The 20,682-nt window shown below is 56.8% G+C and overlaps 2 protein-coding genes across 13 annotated transcripts in view; one reads left to right on the top strand and one right to left on the bottom strand.

Moving 5' to 3' along the window:
- On the top strand, window positions 1–13,324 carry SCYL1 (SCY1 like pseudokinase 1). 8 transcript variants are annotated; one of them, XM_077862397.1, is made up of 18 exons: window positions 1–181; window positions 530–670; window positions 845–967; window positions 1,047–1,273; window positions 1,680–1,770; window positions 1,847–2,002; window positions 4,500–4,658; window positions 7,183–7,290; window positions 8,058–8,171; window positions 9,911–10,066; window positions 10,602–10,790; window positions 10,911–10,986; window positions 11,280–11,444; window positions 11,650–11,792; window positions 12,410–12,481; window positions 12,545–12,778; window positions 12,867–12,921; window positions 13,063–13,324. In XM_077862397.1, the coding sequence occupies exons 1-18, from the start codon at window positions 71–73 to the stop codon at window positions 13,185–13,187; spliced, it is 2,445 nt and encodes an 814-aa protein (XP_077718523.1). In that variant the 5' UTR covers window positions 1–70; the 3' UTR covers window positions 13,188–13,324. The 8 variants fall into 8 exon arrangements, with proteins under 8 accessions (XP_077718523.1, XP_077718525.1, XP_077718524.1 ...); XM_077862399.1 differs by having other exon boundaries at window positions 12,566–12,778; XM_077862398.1 differs by having other exon boundaries at window positions 12,413–12,481.
- LTBP3 (latent transforming growth factor beta binding protein 3) overlaps window positions 13,180–20,682 on the bottom strand; it is a 17,585-nt gene continuing 10,082 nt past the window's right edge. For 3 of the 5 annotated variants that reach the window (XM_077862396.1, XM_077862393.1, XM_077862392.1), the window contains 13 exons: window positions 20,408–20,530; window positions 17,611–17,733; window positions 17,248–17,367; window positions 16,251–16,379; window positions 15,811–15,978; window positions 15,568–15,651; window positions 15,175–15,303; window positions 14,948–15,085; window positions 14,707–14,847; window positions 14,407–14,568; window positions 14,239–14,319; window positions 14,001–14,132; window positions 13,180–13,846 (listed from right to left, as the gene is read on the bottom strand). In XM_077862396.1, the coding sequence (XP_077718522.1) occupies window positions 13,695–13,846; window positions 14,001–14,132; window positions 14,239–14,319; window positions 14,407–14,568; window positions 14,707–14,847; window positions 14,948–15,085; window positions 15,175–15,303; window positions 15,568–15,651; window positions 15,811–15,978; window positions 16,251–16,379; window positions 17,248–17,367; window positions 17,611–17,733; window positions 20,408–20,530 (1,682 nt within the window). In that variant the 3' untranslated portion in view covers window positions 13,180–13,694. The remainder of the gene's footprint in view (window positions 13,847–14,000; window positions 14,133–14,238; window positions 14,320–14,406; window positions 14,569–14,706; window positions 14,848–14,947; window positions 15,086–15,174; window positions 15,304–15,567; window positions 15,652–15,810; window positions 15,979–16,250; window positions 16,380–17,247; window positions 17,368–17,610; window positions 17,734–20,407; window positions 20,531–20,682) is intronic. The other 2 variants (XM_077862394.1, XM_077862395.1) reach the window with 2 other exon arrangements.

The raw sequence follows: 20,682 nt of genomic DNA on the forward strand, positions 1-20,682 counted from the left end.
CCCCGCCCCCGGCTCGGCGGCCTGAGGACCCGGAGCACAGGCGCCCCAGCCTGCGGCGGCGGCGGAAACAATGTGGTTCTTTGCCCGGGACCCGGTCCGGGACTTCCCGTTCGAGCTCAGCCCGGACCCCCCAGAGGGCGGCCCGCCGGGGCCCTGGGTCCTGCACCGCGGCCGCAAGAAGGTGAGCACCGCCCCGCTCTGCAGGCCGTGGCCGACCTCGGCCTCGCCTAGTCAGCGCCGCCGGCCCCGCCGCGTCGCGCCCCGCCTGACGTGGCTGCGGAGCCTCCGGGGCAACGGGCCGCGGGAGGCGGACGGTCAGTGACGACGTGGCGGGCGGAGGACCGAGGGACGGCAGGCGGACGGAACCGGGGTCACGTGGGCGCGACTCAGGCCCCGAGGGCTGACCTGGGGAGAGACTGGCGGCGGCCCTTTCCCCCCGCGCTTGGCAGCTCTGGGGACCATCTCGGAGCTGGCGTGGTCGCCTGGGCCCGGCCCACATCCCTCAGGTTCCTCTGCCCTCCTCCCTCAGGCCACAGGCAGCCCGGTGTCCATCTTCGTGTATGACGTGAAGCCCGGGGCCGATGAGCAGACCCAGGTGGCCAAGGCTGCCTTCAAGCGCCTCAAAACTCTCCGGCACCCCAACATTCTGGCCTACATCGATGGGCTGGAGGTACCCGCCCAGGGCGCTGCCCCGTCTTTGCCCCCTCGCTTTCTTCCAGTCTCCCTGTCATGCCTTCCCGCTTCCACCCTCCTGCCTCAGCACCCGCAAATTTGATCCCCTTCTCCACCTGTCTCCCCATGCCCCTCATCTTCCCTTCCTCTTACACCATGTCTCCTTTTTCAGACGGACAAATGCCTCCATGTAGTGACAGAGGCAGTGACCCCACTGGGAATGTACCTCAAGGAGCGAGCGGAGGCTGGTGGCTTGAAGGAGCTGGAGCTCTCCTGGGGCCTACACCAGATTGTGGTGAGGTGGGGGGCAGTGGTGATGAGAGCAGGGTGGGGGACTTCAGTTGCTGGAGTGTGATGGCTCCTTCTGCCCCCAGAAAGCCCTCAGCTTCCTGGTAAATGACTGCAGCCTCATCCACAACAACATCTGCATGGCTGCCGTGTTCGTGGACCGTGCCGGCGAGTGGAAGCTGGGGGGTCTGGACTACATGTATTCGGCCCAGGGCAATGGTGGGGGACCCCCCCGGAAGGGGGTCCCCGAACTTGAGCAGTATGACCCCCCGGAGTTGGCTGATGGCAGTGGCAGAGCAGTTAGAGAGAAATGGTGGGTGACTGGGGGCAGCATGCCCCAGCCCACCCTATTCTGGAAGCTCCTGTAGTCTCAGGACCCCTCAACTAGTTGGCACTCCCCTGTCCCCTGCTGCCCAGCTGGGGAGGGAACCAGGGTCCTCCAAGAGGTAGGGCAGGATAAACACAGGCTTTGGGTGTGTTTTGGTGGTTCTGAGTTTGAAAGACGTGTGATGTGGGGTGGATGTCCTTCCTTCTCTGAGCTTCACTTTCTTTATCTGTCAAATGGGACTAATGAACCCTGCTTCTCAGGGCCGATGAGAGGATCAGCTGAGGGACGTAGTTCAGGGTTTGCCATATAGTTAGTGTCTGGTGCCTGAGGCAGGTTGGAGGCCTGTACTAGCAGGTGGCAGGGCCTGGAGCAGCTCTGATCCCTGCCTCAGGTCAGCTGACATGTGGCGCTTGGGCTGCCTCATCTGGGAAGTCTTCAATGGGCCCCTACCTCGGGCGGCTGCCCTGCGCAACCCTGGGAAGGTGAGTGTCTGACCCAACCCCAGCCCCTTTCTGCCAGCCAACCAGCCCTGCCCTGCCACTGACCCTTCTCCCACAGATCCCCAAATCGCTGGTGCCCCATTACTGTGAACTAGTTGGAGCCAACCCCAAGGTGCGTCCCAACCCAGCCCGCTTCCTGCAGAACTGCCGGGCACCTGGCGGCTTCATGAACAACCGCTTTGTGGAGACCAACCTCTTTTTGGAAGAGATTCAGGTGAGCCCTCCAGCCCATCCTGGGCTTTGGTCCTGGGTTCTTCACTCCATCCTCCCTACCCACTTTGTGGGCTCCCCCATGACTAGACCCTGGGAGGCAACCATGGATTATGGAGCCAGGCTTTCTGGGTCTAGACCCTGGTTCTGACTCTTACTGTGTGACTTGTCTGACACTTGTTACTAATAATTGTACCTACTACTTCAGAGGAGCTCGGTGAAGATTCAGTGAGTCTGAAGTGCACAGCATAGTGTTTGGCACATAGTAGGTACTTAGGGACTCCCCTGGCACTCCAGTAACCACTTGTGCATAGTGGCCCTGGCTCTGATATATGCTGTGCCCAGTGCTGCGATGTGCTGTGGCAGGGGGTGGTGGGGTGGGGGTGGAGTCAGACCCAGATCCCTGCCCTCAAGGATCAAGCAGGGAGTAAATGGGCCAGGTACCCCCTCTCGGGGATTCTAGCTGGTGGAGAGGGACAGAAAATACATAAATAAGGGAATTTGAACTCCCCAGGACAGGGGTAAGTACCAGGAAGGAAAATAGTGGGTCAGGGCGCCCAGGGAAGGGCTCTCTCAGGGCTGACATTTGAGCTGAGACCTGAAGAGTGGGAAGGTGGGAGCCATGGGGATGATAACTGGGAATGAATATTCCAGGCAGGGGGAATAGCACATGGAAAGATGTGAGGAAGGAATCTTTGGCTTAATCTCCTTAGACTTCAGTTTCCCGGTCTGTATAATGGGGATAATAGTAGTCTCTGCTGGCCGGTAGGTGGTTCTAGGGAATGAAGGAGGAAGGCTCAGCCCCAGATACCCGCTCTGACCTGGCCATGTGTGGGGCACACAGAAAGGTGACAGAGAGTCTGGAGCGGGAAAAGAGTGACAGCCCCCTGCACAGACCATGATGGAGCGGGGGGGAACCTGAGCTGCATCTTGGCGCAGAGGCACCAGAGACGCCGAGCCCCGTACCTCCTGGGCAGTGTGGGGATGGCAGGATCTTTGTTACATGGAATTCTCACATGGCTGACTCTGCCAGGCTGCCCTTCTTAAAAAATGTGCTCCATAGGAAACGGGCTGTGTCTGCCAGTCCTGAGGAGAATGTGGGAGTGCAGTGCCAGGGGGCCCCTCTTCCTGTCACAGGGCAGACCAGGGGAGGGGTCTTAGCTAGGCAACCCTGAGTGTGGTTGGGTCTTCCTCTGGGCTTTGGCGCCCCACGAGCCCTGCTGTCAGAGCACGAAGCCTCCCTCCCACCCTTGACTGGGCTGCTCAGGTGCCAACCAGGTCCTCTTCCTCCCCAGCCAGAGGTCAGCTCTTCTGCACCAGGCGGTGGCTTGGGGGAATGAAGGTATGATTGTGAGTTCAGGAACTTTGGAAGCGGGATCCTTGGGTGGCGCAGCGGTTTGGCGCCTGCCTTTGGCCCAGGGCGCGATCCTGGAGACCCGGGATCGAATCCCACATGGGGCTTCCGGTGCATGGAGCCTGCTTCTCCCTCTGCCTATGTCTCTGCCTCTCTCTTTCTCTCTCTGTGACTATCATAAATAAATAAAAATTAAAAAAAAAAAAAAAAAGGAACTTTGGAAGCATGCAGAACTAGGTTATAATCCCTGCTCTGTCACTCTTGGCTAGTGACATTGAGACTCAGCCTCCTTGCCTGTACATGAGGGGATGAGTGTTTCTTCACAAGGTGCAGCACAGTGGAGGCACCAGACCACCAAGTCACACTCTTCCCTGTTTCCTAGCTATGTGACTTTGGACAGATTCCTTGTCCTCTCTGTGCCTCAGCTTTCTTGGTGGATTAAACGTGGACTATGTTGGCATCTAGATCAAGTTGTGACGAGATTATTTAACCTGCGTAAAAGTTTTAGTATATCACTCTGACTGGCCTGTAGTCTATCCTCAGGAAATGTGAGTTGTGGGGATCATGGCCTCAGAAGGAGGTTGGGGGATCATTGAGGTGACAGCCTGGCCTGTTTGGGTTCAGTGGGAAGACCAGGTTTGGAGGTCAACTGCACCTAATCCCTGCTTTCCCCTCAGTTTGCCACAAACACCAACCCAGCTGGAGCCATGGGGATGGGGGGACTAAGCCCTCTCCCCTCTGAGCCTTAGTTTCCTCATCCTTGTGCTGGGGTTCATGGTACCCACACCTTGGGTTATTGGGAGGAGAACAGGCCATGTTGACAAAGGGCCTATGCCCCAGGCGGCTGGCTTCCCAGCAACAGGTCACGCGCAGTGATGGGAGTGACGATCACTGACCAGGCACCCATGCTGTGTCAGGCACTGTGCTGGCAGCTTTCCTGTGCACAACAGTTCTGTGAGGTTGTATTGTTATTAACCCATTTCACAGATGGAGGAACTTGCCCAAGGATTTGAGCCCGGACCAGTTCAGCTCATAAGCTTAAGTTCTTTTTCGGAGTGGGGGCTGGTGACCCTCTGTCCTTGCCCATAGCTGAGGAATGGCCTGATGACGCTGAACTCCTACCTGTGTTCTGTCCTTGTTCCCCCAGATCAAAGAGCCGGCTGAGAAGCAAAAGTTCTTCCAAGAGCTGAGCAAGAGCCTAGACTCTTTCCCTGAGGATTTCTGCCGGCACAGGGTACTGCCCCAGCTGCTGACCGCCTTCGAGTTTGGCAATGCGGGAGCCGTGGTCCTCACACCGCTCTTCAAGGTGGGCGGGGGCTGGGTGGGTGTCCATTGCAAAAGAGAAGGCTCTGGGGAGGGACAGCCTGGTTACACACTGCAGGTGTACACTCACACACACACGGCAGACCCATACTCACACACACATGCACGACAGATACACATATACACAGGGGGCAGACCACGCTCACACACACAGAGACACACGCATGCACTTGAGGAGCTACTGCTGATATCTCATTGGTTCAGCTACCCAGGGCCACTTGATCTCAGGGAGGCTGTGGGGACTTCTTGTCCTTGAGGAGGTGAAACCTTATGCCTCTAAAATTCTTTTTTCGAAAACCCCTTACTTCAGAGCCTCTAGACCTTCCTCCATTTCCCCAAGACAACGCCCTTGTTCTGACTTGTGCACTCTAGTTTCCAACCCCACTTTCCGTCCTCTCTCCTGACCACTTGGCCTTCTGTTCATTTGACTTCTAGGGGTTTGATCCTCCCCACCTTCTTCAGACCCCAGCCCACTCTTACTTGGGCACCTGCCATTCCCTACTCTATCTAGCCTGGGAGAACCCTTTCCCCTGAGGGGGGAAAGACAGCAAGCAAATCCTGTATGGCTGGGAATCTCCAGAAATTACAGAATTAGAGTTAGAGGGACATCCAGCTTGCCAGCGGGCACCTTCATTTCCCGGGGGACAAAAGAACAATTTAAAAAAGGGTGATGGGGACAGCCCAGTGGCGCAGCGGTTTAGCACCGCCTTCAGCTCAGGGTGTGATCCTGGAGACCTGGGATCGAGTCCCACATCGGGGTCCCTGCATGGAGCCTGCTTCTCCCTCTGCATATGTCTCTGCCTCTTTCTCTCTGTGTCTCTCATGAATAAATAAATAAAATCTTAAAAAAAAATGGGTGATGGTGAGAAGGGCAAGAAGATTTTGGTTCAGAGGTGTGCCCAGTGCCATACCATAGGAAAGGGAGGCAAGCGCAGGACTGGGCCAGATCTCTGTGGTTTATCTGGGTGAAAGACAGGTCAAGCCCCTGGATTTTCTTACAAGGATGCCCACCAGAATGAAGGTACCACCTGGGGAGAGGAGACACTGATGGAGTGTTTGCAGAATCCCAAGAAGCACATTCCTGGAATAAAAATGATCTTTGCTGACATTAAGAAGATGGAGGAAAGACTGAACTTGATATTTAAGTGTACCATATTCAAATGGGTCTCAAAGACCAGAATTCAGATCATGAATGGCTGATAGAATATTTCTTTTGGACAGTCCTGGTTTAAATAAGGCTGGCTTGTGGTTAAATGCATATAATCAGCTTTTTGAACTTGATAGTAATTCTGGTTCAGCAAGTGCTGTCACTGTTTCCCCCTTCTAAAAGTATGATTGGAATTGATTATTGATGTTCAGCTTTTCACAGTGATGGTAAATGCCATCTCTAAACTTATAGGAGAGTGGTTTTATATTTAAACTTATATAACTGGTTATATTAATGTATTTAAATGCTGAGGAAATCCCTTCACTGTCTCAGAACAGCAAGACTCGGCTGTGTTTCAAGTTGTTTTGCTTTGCCTGTTAGAGGCAAGGACTGAAGATAAGCTGGCAGTGTCCACTTTATCTTTTTGGTCTTAACCATGCCAATTTAATTAAAATTCTCTGCATCTAAATGTTGCCTTTTGCTTAATGAAAGGCATGTTAGTGTGGTTTATGTGGTAATATTAAATGAAGAATATTTAACACGTCTCACATTTTACAGATGATCTGTACGGTCAGTTGCTTTTAAAATTCGGTGTGACAAGATAAAGCAGCAGACTTGGCTTGTGAATTCTTTACTAAATCAAGACTAAGTTATTTTTTATTTATTTATTTATGATAGTCACAGAGAGAGAGAGAAAGAGGGAGAGAGAGAGAGAGAGAGAGAGGCAGAGACACAGGCAGAGGGAGAAGCAGGCTCCATGCACTGGGAGCCCGACGTGGGATTCGATCCTGGGCTTCCAGGATCGCGCCCTGGGCCAAAGGCAGGCGCTAAACTGCTGTGCCACCCAGGGATCCCCAAGACTAAGTTATAATTCAGGATTATTTTTTAAACAGCCATTCAAAGACACTACTGTAGAATTACCATATATGTATGATTGGTAATGGTGCTTTTGCCAAGTCATTAGAAGGGTTAAAATAGAGGTGATATATCATCAGCACAAATTTGTAAATTATGTGATAAGGCTTAGGATAATTAAAAACAAAATAACAGATTTTTAAAAAAAGGAATTATTTTTAGAATTCTGTGTGCATGTGGTATATTGGTGCCTGATTATAGGGAGGAGCACAGAGCTTTCATCAACCTCTTGGGAGGCTGCCTTGACCCAGAAAGGTTAAGGGCAGGGCTGCCTGAGATGGAGTATGGGCAGAGGAGCTGCTGGAAAGTGCCTGACTCCTTCTACCATCACCCCATTCCCACCCTGGGAAATCAGCAGGGAGTTCCAGGAAAGTAAGTGAGCCTAGTAAAGTCATCCCACTTCTATGGAAGTAGCTGAGCTCCCTCTTCCTGCTCTTTCCTGAAGGTGGGCAAGTTTCTCAACGCTGAGGAGTATCAGCAGAAGATCATCCCTGTTGTGGTCAAGATGTTCTCATCCACTGACCGGGCCATGCGCATCCGCCTCCTACAGCAGGTAGGGACTATAGTTAGACCCTGTCCCCTTCTACCCAACCCAGACCCCACCTTGGCTGCTGGGGAGACCCCTGCCTCACCTCCAGCACCCATCAGGTAGCCAAAGCCCCCACCCTAGCACCCCAGAAACCTTTCCCTAAGTACACACAGGTGAGATACTGGTAAGGCTAGGCTCTTAGGAAATGGAGACAATCACAGGGCTCATTGGCAGCTTTGGGAAGGCACAGCCTGCCCAAACTGCAGGCCCTACCCCTGCCATCCAATCTCTTGGCTTGGTCACTTTAGCCATTTAGAGTAGGGATAGTATAGTGTCTCTCCTGCCAACTCTAGGTCAGTTGGAAGTATCAGACAAATCTATGGGATCGGGGGTGGAGGCATCTGATAAGCCAGGAAGTCCTAGAGGTTCCCAGGTATCATTCTCTGTCTAACTGCCAAACATGCTAGCTCTCCCCTTGCCACTTTCTGGGTCGGGGTTATAACCCCTTTTATAGAAAATACAGTGGAGGCTCTAAGAAGGGGTGTGGTGCAGGCCCAGAGGCCAGACCTTCCAGCTCCTAGTCCTTGGTTCTTCCCAGTACCCTCCTGGGCTCTCCTCATCACTCCACGAGGTCCAAGGCCAGAGAAGGGCCAGATGCCAGTTGGAGGGTTTAGGAGACTCACTTGTTTAGCCACTGGCTGCGTAGAGGGAATAACTGAGCCATGAAACGGGCCGGTGGCCATGGTCAGGTAGGAAGGGCTGACTGTGTTCTCACTCCTACTGGACCACAGATGGAACAGTTTATCCAGTACCTTGATGAGCCAACAGTCAACACACAGATCTTCCCCCACGTTGTACATGGCTTCCTGGACACCAACCCTGCCATCCGAGAGCAGACAGTCAAGGTAGCTAAGCCCTGGTTTTCCAGGTCTTGAATGGGGCTCACATGAGGACACAGAGGCCTTGGTTTTCGCCTGGGCATCTGAGCAGGTTGGGAGGGGCAGGTACCATCCTGCATGTTGGTCCAGGTTTTGGGCTTAGCTCAGCAGCTGGTGGGGGTTGCAGGGTGGGCATGGCCTGTAGTCCTCTGTACAGCAGACCCTGGCTGAGCATCTCACTATGCCCAGCCCTGTGCCCCATGCTGGGATGCAGTGTGTCTTGGGAAGCTGCTTTTTGAGGTCACAGGGAATGGGCTTGCCAGACAGTAAACTGGATTAGAAAAGGTATGTTAGGGGGCTCCTGGTGGCTCAGTAGGTTGAGCCTGACTCTTGATTTTGGTTCTGGTCATGATCTCAGAGTCCTGAGATCAAGCCCCACATCAGGCTCTGCACTCAGCCTGGAGTCTGCTTCTCTCTCTCTCCCTCTGCTGCTCCCCCTGCTTACCCAAGCCTGCACTCTCAAAGAAATAAATAAAATATTAAAAAAAAAAATAAGGAAAAGAAAGGATATGTCAGAAAGTCACAGAGTATAAAGAGAAGGGTTTGCAGTTTTAAAAACAGCGATCAGGGAAGACTTTGCTAAGGAGGTATTATTTAAGGAAAAGAGGCAAGGGATCAGGCTCCAGGGTGCTTGGGAGGAAATGTGCTCCCTGTAGAAGGAACATGTGCAGAGGTCTTGAGGCCAGCCTGTGCCTGGAGTGAAGTAGCAGCAGGAAGTTTAGCATAGCTGAAGGGGAATGGGGAGAGAGGCAGAGTCAGAGGTAACAGTGGCTCCCATCTGAACGGTAGTAGCAGGTAGAAGGGACCACATCCCAAAGGTGGGGCAGACAGTATATGCTGATGGGTGGCAGTAGAGCCAAGTGTGGCTCTGAGGTTTCTGGCCTTGGCAGCTGCAAGGTTACATTGCCATTTATCAAGAAGTTTGGGAGCAGCAGTTTCACAGGAAGCGGTTGGTCTGGTCTTGGCCACGTAAGTTGGGCAGGTGCAGGTGTCTGTTCAGCCGCTGGTTATACATGTATGAAGTTTAAGGAAGAAGCCTAGGCCGGAGGTGCTCACCTAGGTATTGTCCGCTAATAAGGCATTTAAAGCCACAAAGGAGGTAAGATCACGTAGCGTGAGGGGTAGAAGAGAAGAGGCCTGGGGAACAGATCTGGGGGTCTGAACAGTCTCATCCACAGGAGATTGAGAAGGAGCAGCCATTGGGGTCAGAGGAGAACCAGGAGTGGGGGGTGGGGTCCTGGAGGGCCAGAAGATGGAAGTCTCAAGGAGGAAGGAGATCTTGGGGGTGTCAAAGCTGCTGAGGGATCAGATATGGTTTTGGTTTGGATGGAGAACTGGTCATTGGATTTAGCAACATGGAGGTTCCTGGTGACCTCTACTCGAGCCACTTGGTAGAGTGTGGTACAGGGGTGTTTCTGTGGAAGTCTGAATCGAGTGCGTCCAAGAGAGAGCAGAAGGGGAGTGATGGGAGGTGAGAATGTGAACAAACTTTGGAGATTTTGCTGTAAAGGGGACAGAGAAGTGTCCCCTTCCTTGACACTCTGGGTAGGGGCCAGGACCAGGAGGGAGGTAGGTTTGGGAGGGCTTTGGCAGGTCCTGCCAGAGCCCAGTGTCCCAACTGGCCTCCGCACCCTCCCAGGAGGCCACTCCTACATGTGACCCTTGCTGGCTGTGGCCCACAGTTTCCACATTCCCCCACCCTGCAGTCCATGCTGCTTCTGGCCCCAAAGCTGAACGAGGCCAACCTCAATGTGGAGCTGATGAAGCATTTCGCGCGGCTGCAGGCCAAGGATGAACAGGGCCCCATTCGCTGCAACACTACCGTCTGCCTGGGCAAAATCGGCTCCTACCTCAATGCCAGTGTGAGTGCCCTGGGACCTCTGTCCCTGTCTCAGGACCCAGCATCCTCTAGGGCTAGGCCTCCTTGTGCAGGGGCTGACATCCTCCCAGCCCCAGTGTCTGAGGGGTAGATGGTGGTGAATCTGGGAACTGAACCTGGGCTTGCCTGGCCCCATGACCCATGTGCATTCCCTCAGCCGGGGTTTGTAAATGGAGACGACTGCAATGCACAGACAGCAGGAATGAATGAATGAATGAATGAATGAATGAATGAATGAATGAATGATGTCAATGGTATAGGTGGGGAGAGAGGCACAGGCTCCAGGGAAGCCGCTGCTCTGGCCCCTATGGTCCTGAGGCATCATGAACCCACTGAACTGGGAGAAGCCAAGCTGGAGTTTTAAGTAAAAATTCTCCTCCTTTGTTAGTGATTTGCTCATCTTTTTCAGACTTGGGGTCAGGGGGCCTGTGGATGGCCTCTGCTCTGCAGCAGGTCTGGCAGTTCTGGGTCCCAGGACTGACCCCACACTCAGGAGCCCTCTCCCCTGCCCCTCCCAGACTAGGCACAGGGTCCTCACCTCCGCCTTCAGCCGTGCCACTAAGGACCCCTTTGCACCTTCCCGGGTGGCGGGGGTCCTGGGTTTTGCTGCCACCCACAACCTCTACTCGATGAACGACTGTGCCCACAAGATCCTGCCTGTGCTCTGTGGCCTCACCGTGGATCCCGAGAAATCCGTGCGAGACCAGGTGAGGCACAGCTGGGCCCGGGCTCTGGAGCTGAGGCTCGGGGGATATCTGGGCTCTAGCTGGCCTGGTGGGCTCACGGGAACCCTGGAGGCCCCAGCTCTGCCCCTTACTACCCCACAGGCCTTCAAGGCCATTCGAAGCTTCCTGTCCAAACTGGAGTCTGTGTCAGAGGACCCCACCCAGCTGGCTGAAGTGGGTGAGTGGCCCACACTCATGTTCCCTCTTTCTCCCACATCTTCGACTATCACCTGACATGGCCCCCTTCCACCTCCCTGGAGTATCTAAAAGCTGGAAGAACCCCAGAGAGCAGACCTGACACCATTGTTCCTCACCCACCCCACTCCCATCTCACAGATGGGGTGCGGGTGCACAGGTCTGGAGAAGAGAGGGCCACTACAAGTTGCTCCGTGTCAGTTATTGCCTTCCTGTCATCTTCCCCATGAGGCCCTGGGGTGACTATACCTGTTTCTCTCTCTCGTCATTGTCTAGAAAAGGATGTCCATGCGGCCTCCAGCCCAGGAATGGGAGGAGCCGCAGCCAGCTGGGCAGGCTGGGCTGTGACAGGAGTCTCCTCGCTCACCTCCAAGCTGATCCGTGCGCACCCAACAGCTGCCCCGGCTGAGCCCAACATCCCCCAGAGACCCACACCTGAGGGTGAGTGCCCCAGGGCTGCATCAGTGACTGAGAGGGCTCAGAGGAGTTGTTACTGTCTGGCTTCCCCGGGGGTGGTGGTGGGGACGTGGGAGACAGGGCAGGGTCTTCTCCTCCCTACCTTCCCCCCTACCCCAGCAATCTCTCCCTGTTTTGAGACCTTTCTGGGCTCCAGTGTATGGGAGCTCAGTGATCCTCTGCTCCTCAGGACTTCCTGCCCTGGCCCCCACCCTTGTCCCTGCCACGTCCACAACCTCAGGCCACTGGGAGACACAAGAGGAGAGCACAGACACAGCGGAGGACAGCAGTGCTGCCGACAGATGGGATGATGAAGATTGGGGCAGCCTGGAGGTGAGTGAGGCTGAAAGGGTCTCCTCAGGCCACTCTAGCTCAGAGGTTATAGGCTGCCTTCAAAGAGCTCAGGTGAGCTTGGCTGGAGTCATGCCTGGCCTCCTCTGCACAGCATCCCTGGTAAGTAGATGTCATGGAGTGGCCCTGGTGTATAAGAGCTGGCAGCTGACACTCACTAAACCCAAGGGCCTCTGGGAGCAGGGCTGGAAATGAAAGTCCAGGTGGGTGGTTTTGGGGGCAGCCCATTGGTCTTCTCACCCTCTTCTGCTCCCCATCCTTCCCCCAGTAGCTCCAATGGTTAGTAGGGAGAGGCCATTCCCAGGCCTATGGAGTAGAGCTACCCTGAAGGGAATGGGGGCAGACCTCTCCACTGCTGACAGCAGTCTCTGGCCCAGGGCTGTGGAGAGGGGTGTGGAACTGCTAGATCTCATTCCCCAGCCTCGGAGGAATGATGGCACATCCACTCTGTAGATGGGAAACAAGGCTTGAGGAGCAAATGAGATGGAATGCAAAAGAAGAAAGGGTGGAGCCCATGGCTGAGAAGAGGCTGGCAGGCTCCTTGCCCTTTGGGTGGGGGCTGGAGTGTCTATAGTCATGCTCTCCTTCCCACACTGCAGCAGGAGGCCGAATCTGTGTTGGCCCAGCAGGAAGACTGGAGTACTGGGGGCCAGGCTAGCCGTGGTGGGCAGGTAAGTGGGGTGGGGCAGGGGAGTTCCTGGGGGGGGGGGTCAGCTCCCCCCCCATCCCATCAGGCACTACCTCTCCACCTGCAGACCAGCAATGTGGACCCCAAATCCCCTGAGTCAGACTGGAGCAGCTGGGAAGCCGAGGGCTCATGGGAGCAGGGCTGGCAGGAGCCAAGTCCCCCAGAACCGCCCCCTGAGGGCACAAGGCTGGCCAGCGAGTATAACTGGGGTGGCTCGGAGCCCAGTGACAAAGGTGATCCCTTTGCTGCCATGTCTGCACGACGGGAGGCTGGCACCCAGGTACTTGGCACCCATCCACTTGAGGGTACAGACTGGGGTATACCTCAGCTGGGAGTCCACCTCCACTCCAGCCACACTTCCCTTTCAGCTGAGACCTGATTCTTGGGGCGATGACAACTGGGAGGGTCTGGAGACAGAGAGCCGTAAGTGCTTCCCCTGGCAGGGGTGGCAGTGGCGGGCGGGGGGGGGGGGGTCGCGGGGCGGACCCTGGGCAGGTGCACGCTGGGAAGCCGAGACCCCTGTGGTCCTGAAGCCCTCAGCCCACCTCTTCCTCCTGCTCCCAGGGCAAGGGAAGGCTGAGCTGGCCCGGAAAAAGCGCGAGGAGCGGCGGCGAGAGATGGAGGCCAAACGCGCAGAGAAGAAGGCAGCCAAGGGTCCCATGAAGCTGGGGACCCGCAAGCTGGATTGAACTGTCGGTGTGGGCGCTTGCAGCTGTGGAGAGCAGGCCCACAGATGTATTTATTGTACAAACCATGCCAGCCTGGCCCCCTGGCCAGACACATCTCACGTGTACATAATCAGAGCCACAATAAATTCTATTTCACACCCCGGTGCTGGGCTCAGTGTAGCCCCTCCTAGGAGGCTTGGGTCTGGTGCTGCCCTGTGGAGTCCATGCCCATCGCAGATGTGAACATCGATTTGTTCAAAAGCCAAGAGTAAAGAGGCACAATCTGATTTATCAGTTTCCAGGAAATGCCCTCTGGGAGGAAGCCGCCAGTGCCCCAGACCCAATCTCCGCCTGTGACCTGGGTGGCATCCCGCTACAGATGCCCTTGGAACTCCAGGCACAGGAAGGGGTCTGCGGGCCCTGGAGAGCTCTGGGTCCAAGCCCCGAGTTGCGGCAGATGATAGAGGCAGAGCTCGCCCAGAGGGTCAGGTGGAAGCCCCTCGCTGATGGCCAAGATGTGGCTCTCCGTTAGCGGCGACGCTGGGGCACGCAGGCCCCATGCGGGCGGCTGCGCGCGAAGCCAGCTTTGCAGACGCAGCGGAAGGAGCCACTCGTGTTCACGCAGCGCTCGCTCTTGCACAGCAACCCGCGCTGGTTCAGCTCTCGGCACTCATCGATGTCTGGAAGTGAGGGCGACAGGTGCGGGCTTCACCAAGGGCGCCAGAGCACGCAACCCCGTTAGTGTGCCCCTCCACGCCCCTGCAGCTGGCCTGGGTGTTGGCCCCACCCCCCACAGCCCCTGCCCTGCCCCCTTCGCCCCGCTCGCTCGCTTACCCACGCAGCGCGCACGAGAGGCATCCAGCTGGAAGCCACCGGGACACTCGCACACCGCACCGCCGGGCCGGGGCACGCAGCGGCCACTCACGCAGCGGCACTCATCTGAATCCTCTTCAGAGCTGTCCTCTTCTGCGCCGGGCGGGGAGAATGCGGACATCAACCTCCACCTCCACCAAGCTAAGCTGATGGTTGATGACCCTCGTCGCCTCTGTCCCTTCCCCGTTGTTACACTCACCTCGAGGGGGCTTCCCCAGCAGCAAGGGGCTGGCATCCCAGAAGGAGTTGCTCTCACTCTGCGACGTCGGGCACTGGGGCCCTGGGAGGGACAGGGGCGGTCAGTGACTGGGATGCACCCTGGCTCCCGCCCCAATACTCCTGCCAACTGCTCCCAGGCGGTGCTCACCAGCGCCGCGAGGTGGGCAGGGGCGGCACTGGGCCCCCCAACCGCGGCCCTGGCGACAGCAGCAGTCGTCGAAGGTGAGGGCTGGCCCGGTCAGGGGCCCGGCGCACATGCCATCTTCTCCACGCTGGGCCCAGCACACGTCCCTTCGCTCCGGGGCACGCTCTGTGGAGGAACACCAGGCATCAGCTAGGGGGGACAGTCAGCTCCCGGTTCCAACCTACCCTTGCGGGGCTGCGACCCCTGGACACCACACAGTGGAGGTCCGGGCCCTGGAGTCGGCCCAGGACAACTCGCCCTCACCGGCTGGGCTCTCTGGGAGCTGGCAATCTCGGCCGGCGGGCCCGGGCACCCAGGGCGGGCGGCACTCGCAGCGGTAGGAGCCCGGCAGGTTGACGCAGCGACCAGGGCGGCAGGCTGCCGGGTCCTGGCACTCGTCTATGTCTACGGGTAGCGAGGGCATGGGGGGGGGGGGGGTGGCGGTCACAGCTCGGCCCGTCCCCGCTCCCCTCCTGGTTCCCCAGCCAGCAGGCCTGGGCCTCACCCATCTCCTCGGGGCTTAGGCACTGGCGCTGCGCCGGGCTGTACTCGGCAGGTGGTGTGCAGGCACAGCGGTAGCCGCCGCGCGTGTTCTCACACACTCCGTTCCGGCAGTTGGACTCGTCCAGGCACTCGTCCACGTCTGCGGGGAGGAAGAGCGCGAGTGGAGGGTACTGGCCCGAAGTCGGATGGTTGTGCGCGTCTCCCGGCCACTGTCCAATGGCCCCTTACCCACGCACTCCAGTAGGTTCCCGTCGTAGTAGAAGCCTTGCTTGCAATAGCACTCGTAGCCCGGCTGCGTATTCACGCACTTGCCCTCCTTGCAGATCTCCGCCCCAAACAATATGCACTCGTCGATGTCTGCGGAGTGACAAGCCGCGGTGCCTGTGGCCTCCACCTGCCCGGCGGCTCGGCGCGCGGTCAGGGGGGTGTGGGCGGGGCTTGCGGCGGGAGCGGAGCAAACTCAGCGCGAGCTTTTCCCGACGCTGACGTGAGCGGGGATAGGGGCGGGGCAGGCGCTGAGGGCGCGGGCGGGGCTTACCCGGCGCTCGCTACGGAACTAGAGAGCACGGGCGGGATCGGGGCGGTCCACACCTCGGCGGGCGGAGCCGCGCTGGGGCTTACCGCGGTGGGCTGGGATGCCGTAGTTGACGATGTTGTTGTCTTGGGTGTAGCCCTTCCCGTCTGGGCAGAGACTGTGGAACTCGGCTGTGGTGAGAGCGGCCGTGGGAAGGAAAGGAGGCAGGATTGAGCGCGTGCGCACTAGGCGTCGGGCGCAGGTCGGAAGTCTCCGCCCCAGGTCCCACCGACCCAGGGAGGGCCGTTCCCCTACTCTGTTTCCAAAATGAAGAAATGGAGACTCCTGACCTGAGCTGTAGACTGGGCAGGGGTAGATCTCGCAGTGGTCTCCCCAGCCAGCCCCCAGTGAGCAGCAGCACTCCTGCTGGGTGACATTGGTGGCCAGTACGCTGTCGCAGAACACCGTGTCATCGAAGTTAAGGTAGCACTCCTTCTTGTGGTGGGGCTGCTCCACCTCTGAGGGGAGCGGAGGGCAGCTCAGGGCCCTGCAGTCTCGCCAACCCACCTCCCCACCAACCTCATTCCTCTGCTCCTTCACATTCCCTGGCTCCCCTCAGCTGCCCTGTCCAGAGTCAAGCTCCATCCTCAATGTGGCATTCAGGGCTCCCCTGTAAGGCACTTCTCCCCATTCCCCAGATTCCAGAGGGTGGGACCAGAGTCCATCTCTGCACCAAAGCTGCAGCTCAGGGAAGTGGTGCAGCCTGAGGAGGAGCCTGGAGGGCACTCACCCTCACAGCCGTGCTGGTCCTGGGTGGGCGTGAAGCCCTCATCACAGATGCAAGCGTAGGAGCCCTGCAGATTCTCACAGGCCCCGTGGGGAAGGCACAGGCCCGGGTCCTGGCTGCACTCATCTATGTCTGTGGCGAGGGAGGGAAGCAGAAATAGTTGCTCCAAGGGAACCAGCCCCTCCTCTCTAAGGATGTGCCTCCAGGGACTCACACAAGCTCCGAACTCAAACTTCCACTTTGATCTCAAAGTACACACAATAGGAAGTCTGCTCGTGTCTGTCTGTGCCTGTGGGTAGGAGTGTGCACATTCACTGTCTTCTTCCTGAAACCTACGATGGCTGTCACTGACAACAAATGGAGTCCTCCACTCGGCATTTGAGGACCTGCAGTTTGGCCTCCTGATATCTTTCAGTTTTATCCTTTAAACACCAGCACCCCCCAACTCTATGTTAGGAGCATTCTCCTCACAAAACACAACTAGCTCCTTCCAGATCTCTGTGCTTTGAACACACTGTTCTTTGGGCCTGGAATACCATCCGTGCTTCTCTCTGCATGGGGACTTATTTATGTGTTAGGGACCATCTTTATGCTCCAAGTTCCAATTCAACTGTCACCTTTCTGTTGCCAGTTAATCATTTGTCCAGACCTCTTTTGGCATCCTGAATGGTAGGAATCAGTTTATATGTCAGCCTCCCCTAGTGGGAACCCTGGGTGGTTGCTCCACACCTGTACATAGGATAGAAGGTGGCAAATAGTAGGTTCTCAGTAAACTCCTGCTGGCTACTGCACCTAAGAGTGAGCTGGCACAGAGTAAGTGCCACATAATTACTTTCATTATTACTGTTGCTATTCTAGGTGAAGGAGTTGAAGGCTGCGTGAATGTGTGGACAGACGGATGGATGGAAAGACAGATCAAGACAGATCAACAGTGTGTCTAGGAGATGACTGCCATTCCCAGCCATCCCTCCTCAGGAACTCTCAGCCAATCCCCCCATACCTTGGCACTTCCTGCCGCCTACCAGCCGATGCCCCTGGGGACAGAGACATCGGTAGGAACCATTGGTGTTGATGCAGTCACCCCCAATGCAGGCTGCGGGGAAGTCACACTCATCAATGTCTGTAGAGGATCAAAGGTAGGGGATCTCAGGGACTGACTCCACTCAGACAGCAGAAGGCTGCCAAGGCTACCCCCAGACCCCTGGGTCGGGCCCACACCTCACGCCCCATCTCTGATCCGGATTGGGGCTGGACAGGAAAGGGCCTGGCTTGTTTACAGGGAGCCCCTGGGCTTGGAGCCTGCGCAGTGGAAGTCCTGAGGTAGGGAGGAACAGGTTAACTCCCAACTCTTGGCACTGCTCACCCTCACATCGGCTCCGGTCTCTTGACAGATGATAGCCAGAGAGGCATTGACACTGGAAAGAGCCTGGCGTGTTGGTGCAGATGCCATTGTCACACACAGTCCCGGCCTCACACTCATCCTCATCTGTAGGACATGGGGGAGGGGAGGTGAGGGCCAGCACGGGATGGTCTCAGGCCTCTGATCCCCTTTCCCCACCCATGCCTGTGGCATGGAGCACCGGAGCTGAGGCCAGGGGTGCTCAAGGGAAGTACAGGCCCCTAACACCCCTCTGTGTGGCACACAGTGCCCTGGTGACCAGGCCAGGTGCTGCCAGGGACCCTGGGCTGTGTCTGGTTCCAAAGAGCTCAAGCTTCCCCAGCTTTCATCCATCCTCATCAGACAAGGGCACCTTCCCCATCTCCTCTTCCCATGCTGCCCTGGTCTTCCTTGCCCCAGCTGCTCTCACCCTTTCATCTGCCATGGCTCCCTTTCTTCCCACGTAAACAAGCCCCTCTCTTTGTCCTTCTCACGGAATAAAGTCTTCCGCTTGTGCAGTAAAGGAACTTGGCCTTCCCCTGAAAGCATGCTTCTCTGCAGTCCCTTGTGGCAGAAGCTGGTTCTTGGCCACACCTCAGACCCCTTCCAAACGTGCTCTGCCTCCGAGGTGCACTTGGCCCCCATGCCAGCCTTCACCTTCTCTTTGCTGTCAGCACCCACCTTCCTAGTCTCCCTTTCTCAGTCTTGCTCCCCACTCGAGTACTTTTCAGCATCCATAGGGTCAGCCAGGCCTAGCCTTGACCTTACTTACACCATCAGTTTCTGTGACCTTCACTTCAGTGGCAGTTGCTTCCCCCACCCCACCCCCGCTCCCCGGCCTCTGCTGTTATCAAGTCCCCTATCCCACCTTCTCCCTCAGAGGCCTGCAACACCTCTCCTCCCTCAGCACTGCTCTGCCAGGCCATGCTTCCCTCTGGGCCTCCAGATCCAGGATGTTGAGTAGGGTGCAGGCAACGGCCAGGCTGAGCACCCTGGGCCATGGCCACTCCCTCTGGCCTTAGGCCCTGCCTGATACTCAGCGTGGCTGGCACCACCCTGCCCCTCCTTCCAAGTCTGGACTTCTGGAAAGTCCCTAGGCAGCTCCCATGCCCTTGGGCAGTCCCAAACCTCTACTGGTCATTGCAAGTCCCCTGCTGGACTCAGGCCCTCCTCCAATGTTCATTGAGAAAACTAAGGGTAATCTCCTTTAACCTCCTGAAAATTATTACATCTGCTAGAGCAAGAGATGTCCCTTCTCCTGCCCATGGCTCCTCCCCCAGCTGCGATTATCATCCCCTGGCCCACTTTCCTGGTATCTCCTTAGCCTACAACCCTAAACCCCATTCTGGTAGCCCCATGTCCCACTCTTCCTCACTTGCTGCCTGCATCTCTTGGCCCCCTCATGCCACAGAAGCCACCCAACCAAGGTTACCAGGGACTTTCTCATCTCACTACTCACTTTTTACTTTACAAGAATGTTTCTTGTGCATTTGGTTCATCTTCCTCTGCCCTGGAAGCCTCTCCCCAGTTTCTCAGCTCATACTCGCTGAGCCTTCTTCCATCCGCCCCCACTTCCCACTCCTATCCCCCTACCTTCTGTTGATGTGGCCTTGCCCACAAGGCTTTGCTGAGGCTCCACTCACTGGACCCACCCTCTTTGGCTGAGCAAGCGCACCCCAAGGCTCCACAGTCCCCAGAAGTCCACAATTCCAGGGGACTGTGTCTGGCCAAGGCTTCCAATCTGTACCGCCCACCCTCTGCTGGCATCTCCAGCTCAGAGGCCCACAGGGACCACCTACTCAATTTGTCCAGCATGAAATGTAGTGTCTTCCTTCTCAAATCTGCACCACCCCTGGAGGCCCTATCCCAACAAACAGCACCACCCACAGAGTCACCCAAACCAGAAACCTGGAGGTCCCTCTCTCCCCGCCTCTCTCACCTTGACATCCAGTTAACAAGCCCAGGTAATCTGCTTTAATATTTCTCTTATATCACATCACCCCATGACCATCTCGAGGCCACTACCCTCATCATGTCCACCACCATCTGTGTCCTGAGTCTCCAGCAAACCGTCAGCTACTCTGCACACTCAGCAGCAGGAAACTTTCTAAAGCCAATGGTGAATCTCATCAGCCTTCCCCTTAAAATGCTTCAGGTGCCTCATAACACCCTCAGGATGAAGCTCAGCCTCCTGGGCAGGGCTCAGGGGGCCTCCTAGAGGGTGGGGCCCTGCCCCTCACCAGCCAGAACTCAGCCCCCCACCCTCTGCTTACACCTCAGTTTTCTGTGCATCCCGCACTGATTTTCACCTCTGAGTCCCCTGGTGTTGGCTTTCTTTGCTTGGTTAAATTCCTACTGTTCTTTCAGGGCAGTTCTGGCCTCCCCTCCTCCCAGCCCCCGAACCCACATTCCAGCCAGGCCCACAGCCTTGCATTCTCCAGTCTGTGCCTAATGTTCCTCAGTTTCTCTGAATCCCAGCCCCAGCCCACCTCTTGGTGCCTAAGAAACAGTGCAGCAGAACTACTAACGCCCCTCCTTGTCCTTTAATATCTTTTTTCCCCTTTAAATGTAAGAAATGTGCTTTGCAAAAGCAGCTTCAAGCCTCGCCTCCCTAAGACCCTTCTTCTGTAGAAATTCTGGTGGCCCTTTCATCAGCCAGGTCCAGTGAGCTGGAGGGTGAATTAGCTATCTCCTGCCCAACATGGGACAGACAGGCTTACTCGGTCCCCAGCTTCCACGCGTGAGTGGGTGCGGGAGCATCGGGGAAGGGGCTGGGGCTCACCCTGGCAACTGCGGCCGTCGGGCGCCGGCGCGTAGCCCTGGGCGCACGTGCAGCGGAAAGAGCCTGGGAGGTTCTCGCACCAGCCGGGCGAGCAGGGGCTGCCCTCGGCACACTCGTTCACGTCTGCAGCGGCGAAGACGCGCCTCGGTCGCCGCCCCCTTGGACCCCGCGTGGTGCCGGGGCGGGGGTCTCCTCTGCCTGGGATGGGGGAGGCCCCCACTGCCAGGCGCCTCTCACCGCCATCGGCCCCGCCCCTGTCCTAACAGGACCCGGAA

Source organism: Canis aureus, chromosome 21 (genome assembly GCF_053574225.1).
Source record: "Canis aureus isolate CA01 chromosome 21, VMU_Caureus_v.1.0, whole genome shotgun sequence".
In the NCBI taxonomy this organism is placed as follows: Eukaryota; Metazoa; Chordata; class Mammalia; order Carnivora; family Canidae; genus Canis; species Canis aureus.

Bases quoted from the DNA above. Each gene is read 5' to 3' on its own strand.
- SCYL1 (XM_077862397.1), top strand. From the start codon at position 71: ATGTGGTTCTTTGCCCGGGACCCGGTCCGGGACTTCCCGTTCGAGCTC. The intron at 1,274-1,679 runs GTGGGTGACTGG...TCCCTGCCTCAG, and splicing joins AGAGCAGTTAGAGAGAAATG to GTCAGCTGACATGTGGCGCT. The intron at 8,172-9,910 runs GTAGCTAAGCCC...CCCACCCTGCAG, and splicing joins TCCGAGAGCAGACAGTCAAG to TCCATGCTGCTTCTGGCCCC.